Below are 13,270 nucleotides of genomic sequence, written 5' to 3'. Positions count from 1 at the left end.
TCATTGATCCTAGTAGTTGTGGCAGCAAGATGATGTCCGCCCTCAGCCTGGTTAGGAGAGGAAGGATTAATGCTGTGATCTTGTTGCTGCGGTCAGTTGTTAAATAGATCATGCCCTGGACGGTGTCAAAAAGGGCTCTCAGGCGTTGCAGGGATTGGGAGGGCACAAGGTGGTCTTTTTGCCTGTTGACAATGAAGCCGTGTGATTCCAGAAGCTGTAGGGTTCATCGCACATCCTGGTGAGCTTGGAGGAGAGACGAAGAGCAGATGAGCAGATAGTCCAGGATAAGGGTGTACCTGTAGTGCTTCCCCACGCATCTGGGCTATTAGGGCTACCATGATTTTGGTGAACACTCTTGGAGCTGAAGACAGGCTGAAGGGCATTGCCTTGTATTGATAGTGCCAGTCGTGGATCTGGAACTGAAAGTATCTGCGGTAGGACGGGTGATACGCCTCTGAAAGGTCTATGGATGCCAGGAATTCCCTGTTGCGTACAGCTTCCTTGATGGTGCGGGAGGATTCCATCCTGAAGGTTCTCTTCCAAATGTAATGATTTAGGTGCTTGAGATCTAGAACCGCCCTCCATGAGCTGTCTTTCTTCGGGACCAGGAATCATATGGAATAAATTCCCTAAGCGTGCTCCATTGGGGGGACCAGTTCGATGTGTGTATCATAATCAGATATTGTATTGCCTGAGACATCCGCCGTCTCTGGAAGGACCTATAGGGACGGAAAGTATTCCGAGAGAACCTACCCGGCCGGGTATATTCCCTTCGGGATACAGGCATGGCTTTTTTCTTATCTCTAGTCTCAACCAAGACGGGTTCCAAGGAGTCCTTGAAAAGCTTAGTCCCAGAAAAAGGGGATGAGGTCAAGTTAAGTTTGGATTTGTGGTCTACCTTCCAGTTCTTCAACCAAATGCATCACCTCACTGCCACTTAGGGATGCATGAACTGGTTCGAATTCGAACCAGGGTGGTTCGAATGTTCGAATTCAAACCGAACCAGCCATCTGATTCGAATTCGAACCGAACCAGGGGGTGGTTCGGTTCGAAACGGTTCTGACATCCAAAAATTGGTAGGATGGTAGCTGGCACCCAGGGGTACCTGCCACCCAAACCCCAATGCAATCGGACACTCATACAATTTTTTATGAATTTATGAATTTTTGAAATTTATTTTTATTTTTTTCTCATAGGGCATAAATGGGACTCGAACCAGGCCATAATACCTTATTGTGGAGCATCCATGGGTGCCAATAACCACCCAAACCCTGAAGCAATAGGACAGTCCTACAATTTTTTATGAATATTTGAAATATATTTTAAATTATTTTTCTCATAGAGTGTAATGGGACCCGAACCAGCCCATATCCCCTATTTTGGAGCACCTAGGGGCACAAAAGCAGGGTGGGTGGTAGACAGACAGGGGTGCCTACCACCCACAAAACCCCAAGGCAACTGGACACTCCTCTGATTATTGGTGAATTTTTAAAGTATTTTTGAATTCCTCATAGGGAATAATAGGATTGCAGCAAATGTATAGCTTCACGTCCGGGGGAAAGGGGTGTCCTAGAGCGGAGTTTGGTGGGTGGTAGCTCCTAGGGTGGGCAAGGAAGCTATCAGAATTATTTGAAAGGAATTGGGCAAAGGGCTGATTTTTAAGTGATTTTTGAAGTTTATGCGTCTTTAAGGTTTTTCTCCATAAAGCATGGAGGTGTCAGCAAATGTATAGCTTCACGTCGGGGGCAAAGGGAGCATAGTGTGGTGGGTGGTAGTGCCCAAGGGGGGCCAGGAAGCTATCAGAATTATTTGAAAGGAATTGGACAAAGGGCTGATTTTTAAGTGATTTTTGAAGTGTATGTGTCTTTAAGGTTAGCAGATGAGAGTGGATTCATGGTTTGTCATTGAAAATCTTATATGCTACCAAAGAATCTACACTCAGAACACTTCAGAAACAACAAAACCCAGTACCACATGGGTTAGCAACCCATGGGGGTGGTTGGCACCCTCTTTGCACTAGACCACCACTCACTCTGGGCCACCCCAGGACCCCACAAGTGGCTTTAAGGTTTTTCTCCATAGGGAAGAATGGAGGTTCCAGCAGCCCCATAACTGCACTTGGGGAGTGCTGGGGTGGCCCAGAGCGAGGGTGCCAATAATACCTCAAAATCAGTGCCTTTGCCAATAATACCTCAAAATCAGCTGGCTGGAAGAGTCTAAATGAGCTGGCTTGTTGAGAAGATTCCTCCTGTGATAACTCGCCTTCCTCCATAGTGGAGGAGGGTGAGGTGTCATGAGTGGGTGGAAGAGAAGGTTGGTTAGGCTGAGTAGGAGCAGGGATAGATCAGTGGGGAGGAGGGGTGGGAGCCATAGGTATAGGTACTGAGGGTATAGGAGCCACTGGAGGTGGTGCATGTTTCTTGGGGGTAGGGTCCTCCATTGATGAAGAGGGGGAGGAGGAAGGAGAAGGGCAGGCAGGCCTCTTTGATTTACGGATCCTAGGTCTAGGAAAAAATTGGCCACGTTCATGGTGAGGGATGACTCCTCTAGTTGGGGTTGACCCCAGGGAAGAGGAGAGAAAAATAGGTTTTGCTGGATAGGAAATTCCCCTTTGTGGCAAGTTAGGGATGTTGGAGAGTTCTGTCCTGATAAAATCCTTTAGCCACAATTGAAATTCAGGTGCAGGCTGCCTGTTTTGAAGCCCTGTGGGGGAGGGAAAGTTACTCACGCCCTCTGGTGGAAGCTGAGGTTGTTCCTGACCAGTCCCGGCAGGCACCGAACTAGGGCTTGTGGTGCTTATTGTTGCTGGTTGGGATGCGGGGGGAATGACTGGTGGACCGGGTTCCCCTTCCCCCTGTTGATCGCCAGTCTCAGTCGCGGGCGCACACTGGTCGCCTGTCTCTGCGGCCATTGATATTGCTCCTTCCTGCACTTGCAGCAGGGCAGGAGGGAGATGCCGAGGAAGGCGTTGCTGGCACACCGCCTGTAGTAGCAGGTGTTCACTCAGGCGTGCTACTGGAGACTTGGTCTTCTTTGTGCGTTTCTGCCTCTCCTGTGTAGACTTCTGGTTTTTGGAGGACTAAATTCCCTTTCCTTTTAGGTGCTTGGATTTCTTGTGTGCCTTTCTAGGGGAAGTCTCAGCATCTACAGCTGAATGGGCATTCCCCGGCAAGACGGGAAGGAAAGCTGAGGAGGCAGGGTGAGGAACGCTGCCCGAGTCGGTGGGCGGCAGGGAATGAGGATGCTTGCTGCCACGGGAAATGAATTTGCAGGCTTTGTCCTTTGCAGGACCCATTTTTTGTTTTTGCGGGGTTCCCTCTGAGAGGGAGCCTCACAAAAGATCCCCTGCATGGGTGGGCTCCATAAGGAGTTGGGGTGTGTGTGAGAAAACAGCTATAACAAAACTGAAAATAAGGGAAGCCAATGGACCGAACTGAATAAACTTTAAAAGTGTTTAGAGTTTTGGTAAATCAACTAGAAGACTCCCTTCCCCCCCTTACTCAGTGAAAAGGGGAGGGGATAAAGGCAAAGAGGAGTAAGAAAGACAAGCCTGAAAACACTAAGATTGGAGCTCTCTTGGAAACGAAGTTGCCTGAGGCGAGACAGGAACGGAACTGGGGTCTTGGGCTCCGCCTACCTAACTACCAGATATGGGCTACAGCTTTGAAACCTTCTTCCTGTCTCCTGAGGCATGATTTGGAATACAACCCACTATCTAGGATGAAATCAGACAACTGCGGAAAATAACTTACTTGATTGGATGAATGGCAGTGTAGTGTAAGTAACACATATTCATTATAGTTCTGTGACTAAAGACTGTTAGTTGATCAAAGTTCAGTTTTGCATTCTACATTCTGCTGCATTGGTCATTATTCTTTAACTTGAGTGTAAACTCAAACGAGTTGGAGAGCTGAACTCTCCAACACACACAACCATGGGCCATGCCCAAACTTACATGGGAGGGAGGAGAGTGGTAAAACCAGCAATTATCTTACAAGCATGTGCCTTGCCATCCAATCCCAATTTGCTATCCTTTCACATTTTGCCTCCCCAGATTTCTTCACCAGAACCACTACTGCCTGGATCACCAACTTCTTTCCTTCAGGCCTGAGCTCTCTCACCATCTATACCCCATTTCCACATGCTATAGTTTGTCCTGCCAATCTAAACGTCCCTATCACCCAAGTCTCCATCATCACTCATTTTATACCCTTTTAGCAGCCAAATGGCAAACTGAAAAAATACATTTAAAGCAGCAGATTAAAAAAGTCAAAATAAACAGATCATTTCTAAGCAGCAGGTAAATAAAAAGCTTGTCAGAAAAGAAATCTTCAGCCAACAATTAACATGGGCAGGGAGGGAGACAGATAAGCCTCCCGTGGTAAGAAGAGGGAGACAGACCATGGAACTCCATACCACGAGAGATCTGTTTGTCCAGCCAATGTCTCATTAATTACCAAAGACTATTTTTCCAAAAATCTTTACATTTATCTGCTGCTTAGAAATGTTTGTTTGCTGGCTCTTTTTCTGCTGCTTTTTATGCATTTATCATTGTTGATCATTGCAATATTGTTTAATTCCATTTCCTGCTATATAAGTCACTGTGAGGGCTGCCATTATGGATTTGGAAAGGAGGAGCATACATTCTCAGATAAATATATAATATATACTATGTTTCAGGTTTTGTGCCACTCCAGTGTACTGCCCTCCATAATCCTTGGCACCTGCACTGATAATTTTTAATTTAAATGGAATGATAGTTGGGGCTGAGTCAGGCAGTATCAGTCATTGCAGAGTGAGCCCAGTAAGGCATTAACTTGTGTAAGCTGCCCAAAGAAGGAAGTTTGGGGCGGCATACAAATTTGATAAACTTCCAAGCATCTAAGATGGCTTGAATAATTTATATAGAAACAGGAAAATGGTGATGCAGGCTGTACTGAAAATCATAAAGGGTCTTGAATCTTATGTTTGACAATCCTCTTCTGTAATTACTGAGACTTCATGGCTATATCTAGTTATAGCCTGAATAAGCAGGGAAGGTAGGCAGCTTTAAGGCTAATTAGTCCATTACAGCGACACTACAGCTTGCAAAGTTCTTAATGGACTTTTGGAAGCGAGCAAGATCTCGGGGGGGCGGGGGGAGATTTACTTCAGAATTTCTAGCAGACTGCTGGCAGGACAAGGAATCAAATTCTTACCACCCAATATATCCTTTGCTCTCTCAAACAAGTATTGCTGCTTGTATCCAAAGTCTCTATAACCTAAATCTAAAAACAGCCTCCTGTTCTTGCAATTTGGAATAATCAACTCTGAGTCTGCCAAGTGTGCAAGACTGTGTAATGCCACTAAATTTTTATTTTAAAAGAAGAGAATTACATTTGTGGACATTTCTGCCTCAGTTACATGTTCAGCGTATGTATAATTTGAAAGACAGACACACACATCAGGCAGGTTGCAATGGCTCATCTTATGTAAGTCCATAAGATGAACATCTAGGAAAATGGAAGGCATTCTAGGAATCATTATTACTTAAACACTTACCAAATCCTCCAAGGACGTCTTTCATGCTTTGGTTCTCTGAAACGTTTCACTGGAAAAGAAGTCAAGAATAATCAGTGGATTGCCTAAAATTGCATCAACAAATCCTACTCCCCACCAGCTGAATGTGCATATGAAATTGTGTGATATTGAGTTCTATGAAGTTTAATTCATGTTTCAAAAGCAAATTGTAGCTTAACACTTCTAGTTACATCTACAGAAAATGGCATGCTTGTTCAGTACCAAGACCCTCTGTTAGTACTAATCTGCTCTATAACTTCTTATAATATGCAAAATTTTCTTCTGCCCTCCTCATCCTTACCATCAATCGTCAATGCTAATTATAACCCAGTACGCTAATAACCCAGTGCAAAGTTGTTTAACTTTATCATTTATTTATTTTAAAAAACCAAAGAGGTATTTATGCAACTGAAAACAATTGAATAGGACAATTTAAGGCATTTTGCCAGCACAGAGATTGAGTTGTTGCAATAAAAGCCAATATACTGCAAAGACACTGTCCTTACTGGTTGAAGCAGGATGTTCATTTTATTGGTGACATGTGATCTTTATGGATATAGCTTGAATGAGTATGAAAATGAAAGAAAACTATTAAACTTGCTTTGCAACTGCCAGCCCCTAGAGAGAAGGCAGATTGTCTAAATGTTATTTTCTGCCTATTTAGAAATAGTACTTTAGTTCCAGTTTACATAAGCCTACAAAAACAGAAGTTACAGTTAGTCAGCAGTCAACCTGTAGTCAGCAGTTGACCTGTAAAGGTCAACAGTCTTGACCTTTACAGGCACCAAGATAATCCAAGCAATTTACAATTATGTTCCTTATTAGTGAATTCTGGAGAGAGTGCACAAGCTTTACAGTTAGGTCACAAAACAAGCAAGGGATTCATTGGGGTGAATGGAAAAAGAAATGGTTCATTTGAGCTGTACACAGAGACGAATATTGCAATTAAAAACGCAGAATACAGCCTGTGAACAAGGAGTGCAAGGCATTCAGAAAATTCAAGGAATCACTCAACTGCTTGATAGAATAATATAAGATAACCCATGATCAAATATCTAACAGTGGAGAGAGACATAAATGCAATATACTGAGGCTTTTACCTGCCTCTCTGGGGAAAAAAACCAAAGTTGACTAATCTAAGAGAGCTGACCAAGTCCAGGTGATATGAAGTCCAGTAGACTGAGAAACAAATATAAACCTAGTATCAATTTAGTGAACACATGCAGTTCCATGTAACAGGTAGTGCTAACATCTATTCAAATTGTTTTCTTTCAAAAAGATCCCTTTTACTGTTGGGACATAAGGGGGGGGATATAGTCTTGCAAGAGTTATTTTGTCTTCACAAATTTCACCACATCCTCAGCAGAAAGTGCAAGCACGATACAAGATTTACGTAGTAAAGGTTCTTAAAGAGGAAAGACTATTTCAGAGATCAGCAAACTGTTACCAACAGCAGCAAAAAGCTCCTTTCAGATTGTTTTTGGGGTTCATCTTGGCTGTAACACAGGGCAAAGTACTAAACCACCTACTCTCAATCCCACATTCTTATGCTGATTGGTACTGATGGCGGTATGGGGAAGTCAGCAATGATGCAGCTAAATTGCGAATTCTTCCACCATCAGATTCTCCACACTGTAGGACTTTGCAGTCCCGGTCCCCTTCTTGTCTTCCAACGTATTCGTCCCAAAGACAAAAACAGACTTAACCTTCTCAAGGCGTGGACAGCTGTTGCTATTTTCTTCATGGAAACAGTAAAGTTTGGTTCTATAAGATACAACTTATCCCAGTGCTTCAGATTTCCTCCAAACTTCGAATTACAGAGTTGTTTATCCACACTTAAATCTATCAATGATTTTTTTTTTAAAGCAACCCTCTGTCTGTGGAGTACAGTATTAGTTTGACAGTCTGCAAATATCTTGAAAGTAGCATAGCAAGAGTGTTTACCGAGCTCATTGAGGATGTTCCATCACAAGAATAACTAAATCACAGCAAAAATAGTTCATGTTTATGCCATTCAGATTCCTTATTTCTCTCTGACCTGCTACAGACAGGTATAGTATAGCATTAGTTAAGATTTATCATGAGACCAATGTTCTGGCAATAATTACATATGGTTTTCCAAGCATGCAACACCAGTCTGTCCCAAAGATTGTTTTTTTTTTTTTAATGTCAAAATTTTTAAAATGCATTAAAACCATGAGCCCTAAAAATATCAGTCTGTACCCGAGCAATTCATTGAACCAGTGTATTCACACAGAAGACTAACTGTTTGATTATGGACATATTTTTCAGAGGTAGATACTCCTTTGCTACAGTTTAATAGCTACAGAAAACTGTGAAGGAGTGATGGTGGATTTTTCCAAAAATTCCCAACCTCTGCAAAACGAATAGTACACTTAGTTGATAGCTTGTTGACTAAGCTTCCAAATGGGCCATGAATCCAGTCAACATCCAAATACAGGATACACCCTTCCTGAATGCCAAGGTGCATGGCAGAGTAACATTAAAAACACCAATTACCCTGATTTAATATTTTCTAACATTCAAAAGTAAACAGTTCCATATCATAAGAAGTTCGAGTTCTGCAAACCTACAACGTTATAGTAATAACTAAGTGTAGACAGACAACAGTTATTTCCCCTTTTAGTTACTCTTGCATGATAGAGTCTATCCATCTTATTTATTATTTCTCTGTGTAAACAGCCCTGAGCCATTTTTGGAAGGGCGGTATAGAAATTGAATGAATGAATGAATGAATGAATGAATGAATAAATAAATAAATAAATAAATAGAGTTGAAAGTTTTTTTCTCAGTCACTGACATATTTATTTATGAAATTTAGACGCTGCTTTTCACCATATGGCCTCAGTGGCACCATCATTCTATCCCACATAAATTGCAAGCTCCTTGGGCAAATCATTTATGCTTTCTGTATAACACCTAGTGCATTAATTATTCTAAATACCTGTTAAATATTAGCTATATACTGTCTTCATAGAGGTTAAATTGAAAATTCAACCTGTGTGTAAAGCAGGGATTATATTCGTATTACGTAATTGAATTTAAAACTCTGTACTAATTTAGAAGCAAGATATCAATCATATGGCAGACAGCAAAAAGTGTTTGCAAACAAAGTAATGAAATTCTTCAAAAAAAGGAAAATGAAGCTGAGATCTGCCAACAGGCAAAGCATAAGCTGCCAACTGGAAGGAAATTAGAAAATAAAATCTAGGAGCTAGGAAAAAATGCTGCTGCTTTCATGGAGATAAAAACTGAAACAATTCCAGTTGTCTACAGCTGCTTCTATTTGCAGAAAAGGGTTGCAAATGAAAGAAAACTTGAAATAAATGGTTTTAAAAGTCATTTTTGTTTCCAATACATCTAATGAAAAGCTAACATCATAAGCACAGGAAGAAAAGTCTCCAGAACAAGAAGGATGGATCCAGCAGCAGTTGAAGTAGTTGTAGACGAAAAAAGATAAAACTATTTCCACATATGTGCGAAGAGACATTCCATTTTTTTCTGTTATCTAAGCAACATATTACAGCTGTACTTCATTATCCACGGGGGTTAAGTTCCCTTATATTAACACAGGTAAAAAAATCACAGAAAATGAGGCAATGAATTTATGGGGAGGTTAAGAACATAAGAACAGCCCTGCTGGATCAGGCCCAACCCAAGGCCCATCCAGTCCAACATCCCATTTCACACAGTGATCCAACAGATGCCTCTGAGAAATGCACAGGCAAGAGGTGAGGGCATGCCCTCTGTTGTGCTGGTGCTCCTCTGCAACTGGTATTTAGAGGCACCTTGCCTCTGAGGCTGGAGGTGGCCTATAGCCACTAGACTAGCAGCCACTGATAGACCTGTCCTCCATGAATTTGTCTAAGCCCCTTTTAAAGCTATCCAAGCTAGTAGTCATCACCACATCCTGTGGTAGATATTTCCATAGATAAATTACACGCTGTGTGAAAAAGTACTTCGTTTTGTTGGTCTTAAATTTCTTGGCCTTCAGTTACATGGGATGACCGCGGGTTCTAGAGTTGTGAGAGTGGGAGAAAAATTTCTCTCTCCACTCTCTGTCCTCCATGCATATTTTATACACCACTATAATGTCTCCCCGTAGCTGCCTCTTTTCCAAACTCAGATGCTCAAACTCAGGCCTTGCCTCATAAGGAAGGTGCTCCAGGCCGTGATCACCTTGAATACCCTATTCTGCATTTTTTCCAGTTCTACAATGTCCTTCTTAAGATACAGTGACCAGAACTGTACGCAGTACTTCAAATGTGACTGCACCTGAGATTTGTATAAGGGCATTATAATAGTACCAGTTTGTTTTAAAAACTCTTCCTAATGATTCCAAGCATGGAATTGGCCTTTTTCACCACTGCCGCACGTTGAGTTGACACCTTCAATGAGCTGTCCACTACAACCCCAAGATCCCTCTCCTCATTAGTCACTGACAGCTCAGACCCTATCACCGTATATGTGAAGTTAGATTGTTGTTGTTTTTTGCCTCAATATGCATCACTTTACACTTGCTAACACTGAACTGCATTTGCCATTTTGTCACCCATTCCCCCAGTTTGGAGAGATCCTTTACATAGGAAGCTGCCATATACTAAGTCAGACCATAGGTCCATCTTGCTCAGTATTGTCTACACAGACTGGCAGCGGCTTCTCCAAGGTTGCAGGCAGGAATCTCTCTCAGCCCTATCTTGGAGATGCCACAGAGGGAACTTGGAACCTGGATGCTCTTCCATCCCCTGAGGGGAATATCTTACAGCGCTCACACTTCTAGTCTCCCATTCATATGCAACAAGGGTGGACCCAGCTTAGCTAAGAAGACAAGTCATGTTGGCTACCACAAGACCAGCTCTCCTCTCTTTTGAAGCTCCTCACAATCTGAGGATTTCACTACCCTTAATAGTTTGGTGTCATCTTCAAATCTGGTCAATGCAGTGGTTACCCCATGTTCTAGATCATTTATGAACAAGTTAAAGAGCACTGGTCCTGGCACAGATCCCTGGGGGACACCACTTCTTACTTACTTCCATTTAAAGAATGGTCATAAGAACATAAGAACAGCCCTGCTGGATCAGGACCAAGGCCCATTTAGTCCAGCATCCTGTTTCGCACAGTGGCCCACCAGATGCCGCTGGAAGCCACAGACAGGAGTTGAGGGCGTGCCCTCTCTCCTGCCATTACTCCCCTGCAACTGGTACTCAGAGGCATCCTGCCTTTGAGGCTGGAGGTGGCCCACAGCCCTCCGACCAGTAGCCATTGACAGACCTCTCCTCCATGAAGTCATCCAAACCCCACTTAAAGCCATCCGGGTTGTTGGCTGTCACCACATCCTATGGCAGAGAGTTCCACAAGTGGATCACACATTGTGTGAAAAAGTACTTCCGTTTGTTGGTCCTAGACATCATGGCAATCAATTTCATGGAGTGACCCCTGGTTCTAGTGTTGTGTGAGAGGGAAAAGAATTCCTCTCTCTCCACTTTCTCCATACAATGCATGATTTTATAGACCTCTATCACGTCTCCCCGCAGTCGTCTTTTTTCTAAACTAAAAAGCCCCAGGTGTTGTAGTCTTGCCTCATAAGAAAGGTGCTCTAGGCCCGATCATCTTGGTTGCCCTCTTCTGTACCTTCTCCAGTTCAACAATGTCCTTTTTAAGATGTGGTGACCAGAATTGTACGCAGTACTCCAAGTGTGGTCGCACCATAGTTTTGTATAAGGGCATTATAATGTTAGCCGTTTTATTTTCAATTCCCTTTCTAATGATCCCTAGCATTGAATTTGCCTTTTTCACAGCTGCTGCACATTGAGTTGACATTTTCAACGAGCTGTCCACCACAACCCAAAGATCCCTCTCCTGGTCCGTCACTGACAGCTCGGATCCCATCAGCATATACTTGAAGTTGGGGTTTTTTGTCCCTTTACACTTGCTAACATTGAACCGCATTTGCCATTTTGTCACCCACTCCCCCAGTTTGGAGAGATCCTTTTGGAGAGCCTCACAATCTGTTTTGGATTTCACTACCCGGAAGAGTTTGGTATCATCTGCAAGTTTGGCCACATCGCTGCTTACCCCTGCTTCTAGATCATTTATGAATAAATTAAAAAGCACCGGTCCCAGTACAGATCCCTGGGGGACCCCGCTTCTTACTTCCCTCCATTGTGAAAACTCTCAATTTATACCTACCCTCTGTTTCCTGTCTTTCAACCAGTTAGCAATCCACATTTATTCATTTATTTATTCATCCATTTATTCCTACCGTTTCCTCTCCTTCAACCAGTTACCAATCCACACATGAACCTGTCCCCTTATCCCATGACTGCTAGGTTTTCTCAAGAGTGTTACTAGTAATGCTTTTCTGTTGGCTCCCAGGAGCCCCCTCGTTTGTGTTTGAGTCTCCAGGCTTGGAGATCTCACTCTAGATATACTCAAAAGCCTCACAGCATCATGTGCTCTCCATTTACAGCACATGGGACAGGTCACTTAGTGGCAGTGGGCCAGTCACCCCTAGATTTGCCTCTTAACAAGCAAATTGGAAAGGGGAGAAGATGCACACCCTCTCTATGCTGGGATATTCTAAGTAGACCCCAGAAGTTAACTAAAAACAGGTTAACTCTCTGTCAAGGCCACTCTGTCCTCAAGTGAATCACCTTTTCTCCTCTCCTTTGGCAAAAAGGACAGCAGCCAGCTAACGTGCCAATTAGCTCAATAGGAAGAACAAAGACTTGGGGAGGTAAGTCTTCCCCTCTCACAAAAGAGGTTGAGTCAGAGATACAGACCTAAGAGGTACGCCCATTAAAAGTACTGACTGGATTACTGGACCTTTCAGTCTATGCAGATTTCCCTTCTCACATATATGCACTCTGCTTTCATGACAAAAGCCTTGGCATACCACGGCAATTCCAACATTGTTACACTGAGGAAGAAAGATCAGCAACAATGGAATCCTTGCCAATCCTCCCAACAAACCTGTCCAACAAAAAACGTTCCTTGGAACGTGCCCTGAGGATATGTCTTTGGGTATAAGAATTCCCAGTTACATTATCCTTGTGATCTTCCTGCTCTCTAGCACAAGCTACCTTGGAGTTACCAGCAGCTTTTTGAACAACTCACTGTCCAGACAGACATGCCCAGTCTTCCTCGCTAACACTGGAATCTGGTTCCACAGAGGAAGCACTTTCCTGGATTCACCTTTACTGACTAATCCCTCCAACCTCCTTGCACCCACCTTGGCCTGAGCTGTCCCTGAAGAACAAGGTTCATTGGTTGCTCCCAGAATCCTTTGCCCAGACCACGTGATATGAGCTTTTTCTCCTCAATGGGCCCAAAATCTATCCCTATTCCCCTTTATTAAATCCAACTGCCTCTAAAAGCCTCTTTCTCTTGCCTGCCTGGGAACTTACACAATTAGGGCTTTAAGCTAAAATGCCTTATTGCAGTTAAATGTATTTTTGATAGTAATATTGCTCCAACCACACATCTCTCCTCTGTACGTCTCCCTAAAATAAATATCTTTTTTATTTTTGAAACTTAAATCTTTTCTCAGTAGTCATTTCCTGAGTCCACAACTTTGCGCAAATTAAGATTTATGTGAAACTGTTCCTTTCTGAGCTAATTTTCCCCACACAAGCCCAAAAGTAGATTTTGGGGTGTTCACCAATCACCCTGGAGCAGTTTTACTAACAAG

The 13,270-nt window shown here is 42.9% G+C and overlaps 1 protein-coding gene across 1 annotated transcript in view; it reads right to left on the bottom strand.

Annotated features, from left to right (window-relative positions):
- LOC128343421 (musculoskeletal embryonic nuclear protein 1) overlaps positions 1-13,270 on the bottom strand; it is an 82,782-nt gene that overhangs the window by 51,549 nt on the left and 17,963 nt on the right. Inside the window, exon 2 of the mRNA XM_053292433.1 lies at positions 5,542-5,590. Coding sequence (XP_053148408.1) covers positions 5,542-5,590 — 49 coding nt within the window. The remainder of the gene's footprint in view (positions 1-5,541; positions 5,591-13,270) is intronic.

The sequence above is a fragment of the Hemicordylus capensis genome, chromosome 2, assembly GCF_027244095.1.
Source record: "Hemicordylus capensis ecotype Gifberg chromosome 2, rHemCap1.1.pri, whole genome shotgun sequence".
NCBI lineage: Eukaryota > Metazoa > Chordata > Lepidosauria > Squamata > Cordylidae > Hemicordylus > Hemicordylus capensis.
This window is presented reverse-complemented; position numbering and strand designations above follow the sequence as displayed.